Here is a 9497-nt window from a genome sequence, read left to right as displayed (position 1 = left end):
CTTTGTTCTTTCCTTCGGAGCTCACTCTCTTTTCTTTTTCTGCTACTAGGTGGAGCTCAAGAACACTCGGAGAGCCGGGATCTCATGCGGATCGAGTGCTTTGATGCCCACTTGTACATCTATGATTTTGACCTCAACTCCACTCTAAAATTCCACACTGTCTCCAAGAAAATGGTCACCAGCAGTCTGCCTGTAAGACTATTGGCCTCATCCTCCAACTCATCCACGAGGACAAGCAAGATATACATATCAAATGGAGGCTTTACCAATCTAGAAGAAGAGAGGGTTTATGTTATGCCCATACCAATATCGTCTACTAAGTTTTGGGAATCTGTCATTTGGAGTTTTTTTTGATGTACTCAAGCATTCAGTGTACATAAAATAATTATATATATTTTTATAATATAAACATGCTATTTATTAATAGTATTTGCTTAAATTGTGTAAAATCAACTATATATAAACATAAATAGCATGTAACCATGTCATGCAGATCTACTTCTAATATTCTAATTCTTATATTAAAACTCCGTATATATCGAACAATGCTGTGACTACTCACAATATTTCAATTCTTTTGGCAAATTTCCCATGAATTGCGATTCTGCGTGCCTGTGATAACTTTGGTATTGGGCCTACTCCAAGATGCATGGTTTTGCATTTGAGAGTCTATCCAAATTTGTGGTCATGTCATTGGTTTGTTTAAGTTCACAAAGGTCATTAATTTTACCACTATAAGCAATTGATGTTGGCAATTAGCCATTTTATACACCATTTTATAAAGGATTGTTTGGTGAACGAATCAAACATGCATTTATAAAGTCATGGAATCATAGGAATTTCTAGAACTATACACCTTTCTTCTCATTGAGGCCCACCGATGAGCTATCATGATAATAGAGCCCCATAAATTGAAAATTTTGTAGCCAAAAGAAGAATCCCTCCAATCAAAAATCCCCAACCCTACAACATATCATGCTTCTACCTGGATTAAGCTCTCAAAACCTCAAGGAACCAGGTCACACCGCCACAATTCACATAGAATCTCATATACTTGAGAAAAAATCCAATTGGAAACTTGCTCTCTTTTCCCACATATCTCAAACTTGAACTCTAAGTAAGTTCCCCTCTCTGCCAATCCCACCAATCTGAAATCCTTTAGGTGTGATCACGTATCTTTTGTTCGATCTTGCCTTTGTTTTGGTGTTCCTCCTATTTTGATTTTTGATCAGAATGTCAACTTTTAAGGGAGCCAAGAAAAGAAAATTTATCATTAGTAAAGATTTTATGTGCTGTAACTCACTTTTGCTTTATACCAACGAAGAATTCTTTCGGTCAAAAATCCCAACCCTACAAATATCCTGCTCCTACCAAGATTAAGCTCTCAAAACCTCTAGAAACCAACTTACACTGCCACAACTCGTACAGAATCCATATACTGGAGACAAAACCCCACCTGAACTTGAGAAATCCCTTAATCTCTCTCAATTGCTCTCCTTTCCCATGGATATCTGAAAAAGATAATAAAATGATAAGAAAAAGAAGCAAAAAGAAAACAAAATGATCATCTATGTGGGAAAGGTCTTGTCCTTAACGCCTTGGTTGGGAGAGAAGAATAAGAGAGGAGAAAAAAATGAGAGAAAGTTAATACCTTCTTTTGATTGAGAGTTTTTATAAAAAAAAAGAAAAAAAAGGAGAAAAATGAGGGAGTATAAATCTCCTCAAATCTATAATTTTTTTCTTCTCCAAATCAAGCATATTTAGAGAGAAAAGAATTAGAAGTTAATAAATTTTTTATAATTTTCATCTTACTTCTTTAATAATGAAGAATAAAATTAATATTATATTTCAATTCTATGACTAATTTTAAGCCTCTCACCTGATTAAGACTCCTATGGATGGAAAAAATCAATAAACATAAAAGAAAAGATGAAAAAAATTAAAAGATAAGATTTTTTTTTTGATTCCTTTCTTGGATTATTGGATTTCTTTTAAGGGTATAATAATAAAAAAATATTATAATTTTTTTTCTTTTCTCCGTTGCTTCCAACTAAGAAGGAAAGAAATTATTTTATTTTCTTTCTTTAAACTCCCAATTAAGAAGAATATATATATATATATATATATATATATATATATATATATATATTTTTTTTTTTTTTTTTTTTCTCTCCTTGCTCATATTTTTCTTTTCTTTCTTTTTATTCCCAAACTCCCAACCAAAGCATAAATTTTTTCTTTTTTCTTTTTTTTTGTTGATTTTTCCTATACTTCCTCCCCTCCTCCCACCATCGCCCTCTCCCTGCCCCTCATGGCCCTCTCCTTCCTTGCCCTCCTCTGCCTCCTTCTCTCTCTCTCCCCCCGCGTTGACGGCCTCTCTGCCATCCTTCACCTCCTCATTGTCTTCGTCAGCTGCTGCGAGGCTCCCCTCGTGCCCTTGCCCTCAACCTTCTAGCCCCTCTCCTTCCTCATTCTCTTTGCCTCCTCTCTTCCCCCCTACCACCCTGCCGATGACCTCCACATTGCCCTCCATTGACCACCATGAGGCCCCCTCTACTAGCCGCCGTGAGGCCCCCTTCACACTCTTGCCCTCTCTAATATTTTTTTCCTGATTTTTCCTCTATACTTTATATGGGTGGATGGGTTGGAGCGGCTAATTACATAACCTTAACGCTGCTTTGTATGGACACATGCCGGAAGGTCCTTCGGGAAAAAAGCACATGGCGGACAGAGGCTAATGCCTCTATTTTGATATATATATATATATATATAATTATCCATATATTCTAAACTTGTTCTATTAAAAAAAGAATGAACTCGTCAGGTATCTGAACCCACCTGATTAATTTTTATTTAGATTGGATTATTCAGATCGAGTTAGGTATCTGATTTAGAATTTTTTATCAAAAAATAAAAGAGAAAATTTGGGGAGGAACAAGAGAAAGACCTTTGCATAATGATTTAATTATAATTAATATCAAGTAAAAATTCATAATACACCAACCTTTTAATTTGAATTGAACAAACAACCATAATCCATAATATCAGCATGAAATTTATGATCCTCTCACCTATCTATTGTGTGTGTATATTTCTAAAATTACACACATATATATTATTATTGGGTTTAGATGATGGGCACGATCAAATTCCAATTGTTCGGAATTTAAATGAATTTTAATTTTTAATTTTTTTTAAATTTAATAATATTTTATTAAATAAATTTTATTTTGATTCCTATAAGATTAGATTAAATAAAAAATAAAAAACCACCCATCTGCCATTTGCAACACCACCAATTCACTAGCATGACTACTTTTTTACTAAGCCATTAAGGATTTGTTTGATTCGCGGAAAGAATTTTTTTTTTATATATTATAAAAAAATAATTTTAATATATTTTGTTAATCAAAGAGAAATGATTTATTCAAGGATGACTTATGTTTGGTAGAGTATTTTTTTTTAAAAATTTATATAAAATACTTATTATACTTTTGATACAAAAAAATCTTATTTTTTTATATACTAATATTATTTATAAATAAAAAATTATATAGTTAATGATATTTTTGGCTATATATCATGCTAGAGGAGGATTTGAGGCATCTAATTGAGAGAATATTTATTTCAGTTATAAAAAATATTGTTTTAAAAAAATTTCAATTTTTATCCTATTTAAAAGCTAAAAACTGATATTCTACGTTGATTTTTTTATAAAATATAAAAAATTTGTATTAAAAAAATAAAAATTTATCTTTATAAAAATATATATTTATTAATTTTTTTTAATACAAATAGATAATTACAGTAATATAGTCTGTAAATAGTCTATAAGTCGGACAAAATAAAAGATCTTACAGGACTTATGGATAAATCTGATCCTGATATTAAATCCAATCTCTGATGTATTTACTGTAAGATGAGATATAATAGTATAGTTCGTCTTTAAAAAATATGCTGAATAGACATCATGATGGAATCATAAAGAAAGGTATAGATATCATGACGGAGTGGATGGGCTTGAGATGATTCGTGTCATTTTGAATCTAGATTATCTCATCAACAATGATCAAAGGATCTAATTTTTTTTTATAATTTAAATTTTTTTTGATAAGATGGATATTTATATAATTTTAATATAAATATTATTTAAAAAATTTAAAATTTTTTTTAAAAAAATAAAAACAAATAAAAAATATATAATCCGTCTCACGATAAGTATGGCTAACCACCATAACTGAAGAGCAACCCTAAAGCAAATTCTAAATATCGTACATTAAAAGATGAAGGAACATCATACGGTCTCGATCTCTCTGAATTTAAGACACCATCATTCTAGAGTCCCCCTCAACCACCAGATGCCCTGTCCCGAGGAAAGCAGTTCCCTCTCAGATTGCCATCAACCCAGCAGCAGATACGTAGATCTCCACGAGACTGCAATAAATTGAGAGTCGGAGTCTCGTATTATAAAGCCAGCGCCACTTCTCTCGTCACTGGAACCGCCGTCAAAGTTTTTTCTATTTTTCCTCAATCATATTTTCCTCCCTCGCCTTTCTGCCAACCCGTGACAGCGATACGGAAACATAATTTACAGGCACCGGCGGTTACCCTAATCATCCACCCCAGCCCTTAAAAGCCCGACGACTCGAAGTCGGGGGCCTTCTGCGTTCAACGCGGTGCGGTTCTTCCCTTCTCCGCCACTCGTCTCGTTCTGGTTTTACTCCGTCTCCATGGACGTCCGCCGGAGATTCCCCAACAGCGCCGCCACCACCCGCCCGGCGGAGACCGTCCCCTCATCCGTTTCCGGCGGTGGCGCCGCCTCCCGAGTCCAGGCGTCGGACGCCCTCCCGCTCCCCATCCGGCACACGAATCTTCTCTTCTCGGCACTCTTCGCCGCCTCCCTCGTCTTCCTGATGCGGCGGTGGCGCGAGAAGATCCGCTCCTCGACGCCGCTCCACGTCGTCGGTCTGGCCGAGATCTTCGCCATCGTCGGCCTCGTCGGCTCCCTCATCTACCTCCTCTCTTTCTTCGGCATCGCTTTCGTCCAGTCCATCGTCTCCTCCCACGACGAGGAGGACGACTTCCTTCTATCCCCCGCCCCTCCCACCGCCGCAGCTTCCGCCCCAACCCCCGCCACTTGCCCCCTCCTTTGCGACGCCATAACCGCCCCGGAGAAAATGCCAGCCGTCACTGAGGAAGACGAAGAGATCATCTCCTCCGTGGTCGCCGGCAAGATCCCCTCCTACATTCTCGAATCTAAGCTCGGAGATTGCCGCCGCGCAGCCGCGATCCGACGGGAGGCGCTGAGGAGGATGACCGGAAGAGCCCTGGAAGGGCTCCCGCTTGATGGATTCGACTACGGGTCGATTCTAGGGCAGTGCTGCGAGCTCCCCGTAGGGTACGTCCAGTTGCCGGTGGGGATCGCCGGGCCGCTGCTGCTTGACGGAAGGCAGTACTACGTGCCCATGGCGACCACCGAGGGGTGCCTCGTGGCGAGCACCAACAGGGGGTGCAAGGCCATTGCGGGGTCCGGCGGCGCCGCGAGCGTGGTTTTGAGGGACGGGATGACGCGGGCGCCGGTCGTGAGGCTGCCGTCCGCGAGGAGGGCCGCGGAGCTCGTGGCCTTCGTGGAAGAGCCGACCAATTTCGAGACCCTCGCCGTCGTGTTCAACAGGTAATCTCTGCTTTTGTCCATTTCTTTCTTTGATCGGCCGCGGCATTTGGATTATTTGCGTTTCTCTCGCGTTGACTAAAAGTTGGATCTCGCTTTGAGAGGAGTTGGGTTGTTTTGTTGTTATCGGTTTCTTCTTTATTTTTAAGTGCCCAAGCGTTGTATTGGGAATGCCTGTGTTGTGTTCGTCGATGGGCTTCTGTGGGATTCTTATTTTGCTTCTTTTTTGTTGCCTTTTTCACAATCAAGACTGGTTTTTTATATGCTTTTTAACAATTTCCTATTCTCTATTTGTTTTGTTACAATCTTTTCTGTATGAGGGTCCGTTCTTTTACAGGTAAAAGATTTGCATGAGAATCCATATTTTTTTGGTAAATATTTTTTAGATAATATTTAAATAAAAAAATAATTTATCTGTGTTCTTTTACCGATAAGAAATGTTCTTTTACATTACTATTTTTCTGGATAAGTTGATAAAATTTATCTATATTTTTCATGATATCTCTTATGTTTTTTAGATTTGATCAAGTTATTAAGCATTGAAGTTATTAAGCATTGAATGATGGAGACATTGGAAATGAGGATGGGCATTTTTGGTACAATATTAAATATCTACTTTACTGATTGATGAAAAAATGATTTAGCCACTTTTTGGATGGATAAAATTTTTTTTTATTTTATGGATAAATGTTGCCCATGGTAAAGTAACTTGCTCATTTTAAAAAGTGTGAGAACATGGATAAGTTGATCAATGAGAAAATTGACCAACTTTTTTATGGTATTTACCTACAAAAGAATGACCCTAATGTTAACATGCTTGTACTTTCTGGTGATGTTTGCATCCTTTTATATAATATACTCTTGGTTTTCTGCGGTTTCCATGAAGGCTGGCTAAAGATTTTCATGTTAATGAAGCTTTTTATCATCGTTCTTTGCGGTAAGTTTGTGCTGGAAAACGAATCTTCCCTCTCATTTCATGCCGTTTGCATGATATTTAACTTTGAAAAGATGAATCTTAAGGGGTAAGTTTTTAATGGGTTCTACAGTTTTTTTGATTTGTTTTGCTGACATGTTTCCTCTTATATGAGCTGATTCATGCATTTTAGAGGCTAAAATCTGCTTTTATTTTCTTTCTAAATATTTGCAGGTCCAGCAGATTTGCAAGGCTCCAGGGGATCCAGTGCGCGCTTGCTGGGAGGAACCTCTACATGAGATTTAGTTGCAGCACTGGAGATGCAATGGGGATGAACATGGTGTCAAAAGGGGTCCAGAATGTCTTGGATTATCTGCAGGGTGACTTCCGAGACATGGATGTGATCAGCATAACTGGTTGGATCTTTTGCCCTGACAAAGCTCTAATCACTTGTTTATTTTTTCATGGTCTAAATTTCTTTTAGTTTGCATCAGAAACAGATGAACAACTTAATAGTGAACACCAAATCGATATCTAGACTGGACAAAATCATGGGTTTTTAGAGAATTTGCTTTAGGTGTTTTCCCTATGTTACTGCTTATGATACCTGTATTTAGAGCAAGGCCCCTTGTGATTTTCACTTTCTATGATTTTAGTGATCAACAAATTACAAGGGAATATATATCAAGAAAATCTCGTCGGATGGGTAGAATTTGGTGTTTATGCTCATGTTTACCCTTTTTTTTGTCTTCTGCTTTTATCTATCTTTATGTTAGACTGCTGAGACATGATATGTCGGATTTTTTCCTCCTATATAATTGGCACCTGTCAACAAAAATCTCTAGTTGTAGTCCTATATTTTACAACCAGTGTCTATGCCAAATCTCTTGAAGTGAGATTGCCGCATGGTAATTGTGGCATGGGGTCTAGGCATGTAGCTTATTAATGTCAGGTTGAGATTGCAACAGTATGTTGTCAGCCCGTCTTTATGTCATGGGTCTTGTATCCGACCACTAACGTTGAGATCCAGGAGATTTAGTCCATTTATTAAGGAGATGTCTGTGTCCATGTGGTTAAATTTATTTTGTCAATATCCGTTCATGTCATGGTTCTTGATATTATACTGCCAGGCACCTCAAACTTTTGGAGATATTAATCCATCAATTAGGTGATGCATCTATGTGGTTCACTTGCGGTTCTGCTCATGGAATGCCATCTAATATGGAAGTCAAAAAGGAAACAAACCAGCTAGTGTCAAATGAAGTAGCTTTTTCTACAACTGAAAATGTTGGAAGCCCATTTTTAGTTTGCCTTTTCTGTTGAATCCTAATGTTTCTTTTGGCATTGACCAGGTAATTTCTGTTCCGACAAAAAGCCGGCTGCTGTGAATTGGATTGAAGGACGTGGCAAATCGGTAGTTTGTGAGGCAACCATCAAGGAGGAGGTGGTGAAAAAAGTTCTCAAGACCACTGTGCCAGCACTGGTTGAACTCAACATGATCAAGAACCTTGCTGGATCTGCTGTGGCTGGAGCTCTTGGGGGCTTCAATGCTCATGCCAGCAACATCGTGTCTGCTGTCTTCATAGCCACTGGCCAAGATCCTGCACAGAATGTGGAGAGTTCTCACTGCATCACCATGATGGAAGCTGTGAACGATGGCAAGGATCTTCATGTCTCCGTGACCATGCCATCCATTGAGGTAATTCTGTTGTTCTGTCCTTCCCATCATATGTTGATCCATCTTTCTGTTGCAATTATCTCCTCTCCTTGCAAGTTTATTTGAATTCCACCATTACTGGCAATGCTTTAGTTTACTGAAAGTTCACTTTCTTCTGTCACTTATTAGGTCTGTAATAAATTCTCATAGGATTTTGGTACCTTACAAGTTTTTGGTTTCTATGGTGTTTATTGACAACACCACCTGAACTTGGGATGCACAACCATCATGTCATGTGGCAATTTGATTTGTCATCCTTCCTTACTGTTAGGAGCCTTCCTTTTTTAAAACCTTGTTTGGTTTATTTCCTTATATGTCATGTTTTTGAGCTTTATAGGTTCTTCTGTGTCTTCATTTTGGAGTTTGGTGGGGAGGAGAGTTTGTTATTCATTTAACAGCATTTATTCATCACTTCTGTATGCAACATGATGTGTATTGCCACTTAGATGTAAAGTTTGATACTGTCGTGTTTTCATGCAGGTTGGTACAGTTGGGGGTGGCACGCAGCTGGCCTCTCAGGCAGCCTGTTTGGACCTACTTGGTGTCAAGGGTGCAAGCTTGGAATCACCTGGATCAAATGCTAGGCTTCTGGCCTCCATTGTGGCAGGTGCTGTTCTAGCTGGAGAGCTCTCTCTCATGTCAGCTCTTGCTGCTGGTCAGCTTGTGAACAGCCACATGAAGTACAACAGATCCAGCAAAGATGTATCCAAGGCTGCCTAAATGGATAAAAGTTCAAAAAAATTGAAATAAAAGTATCTTAAGAATGGGACTACGAGTGGGGAGTTGCAGAGCAGTAAAGGTTAGTCTGCCTCATAGGTAGTTTCGAGGTAAATCGAAGCAGATAAAGCTGTTTTTTTTTTCCCTCTTATTTTATTTGGGTTTTCTACTTTGTCGGCTGTTAGCTAGCAGTTCTTAGGATCACACCTTGCCACCCTTTCAGCAGCGGAGATACTCATTTTCTATAATGCCTTCTCTTGCGAACCATGTGATGCAATCAACTTTTCCTCCATGGTTTTGGTACCATGGCTGGAAGTCATCTTTTGTTGTAATTCCTGGGTATACTACCTTTGCAATAACCAGTAGTGGAGCTCCTCTTTAAAAGTATTTTATATACTTGTATTTTGCATATTGGAGGTTGTCTTCCTTGCCGCATGTTTTTGCTTTGGGATCTGTTGCTGTGGATCTGGTCGGGTGGA

General features: G+C 38.5%; 1 protein-coding gene across 1 annotated transcript; it reads left to right on the top strand.

Annotated features, from left to right (window-relative positions):
• Nucleotides 1-4521: 4521 nt before the first annotated feature.
• LOC105049376 (3-hydroxy-3-methylglutaryl-coenzyme A reductase 3) lies at nucleotides 4522-9427 on the top strand. The gene is made up of 4 exons (XM_010928998.4): nucleotides 4522-5674; nucleotides 6819-7000; nucleotides 7937-8283; nucleotides 8782-9427. The coding sequence occupies exons 1-4, from the start codon at nucleotides 4731-4733 to the stop codon at nucleotides 9019-9021; spliced, it is 1713 nt and encodes a 570-aa protein (XP_010927300.1). The 5' UTR covers nucleotides 4522-4730; the 3' UTR covers nucleotides 9022-9427.
• The last annotated feature ends 70 nt before the right edge of the window (nucleotides 9428-9497 follow it).

This window comes from Elaeis guineensis, chromosome 8 (assembly GCF_000442705.2).
Source record: "Elaeis guineensis isolate ETL-2024a chromosome 8, EG11, whole genome shotgun sequence".
Taxonomy (NCBI): domain Eukaryota; kingdom Viridiplantae; phylum Streptophyta; class Magnoliopsida; order Arecales; family Arecaceae; genus Elaeis; species Elaeis guineensis.
The sequence above is the reverse complement of the archived record's forward strand: the minus strand, read 5'-3'. Positions and strand labels throughout refer to the sequence as shown.

Bases quoted from the DNA above. Each gene is read 5' to 3' on its own strand.
- LOC105049376 (XM_010928998.4), top strand. From the start codon at position 4,731: ATGGACGTCCGCCGGAGATTCCCCAACAGCGCCGCCACCACCCGCCCG. The intron at 5,675-6,818 runs GTAATCTCTGCT...AAATATTTGCAG, and splicing joins CTCGCCGTCGTGTTCAACAG to GTCCAGCAGATTTGCAAGGC. The intron at 7,001-7,936 runs GTTGGATCTTTT...GGCATTGACCAG, and splicing joins GGATGTGATCAGCATAACTG to GTAATTTCTGTTCCGACAAA.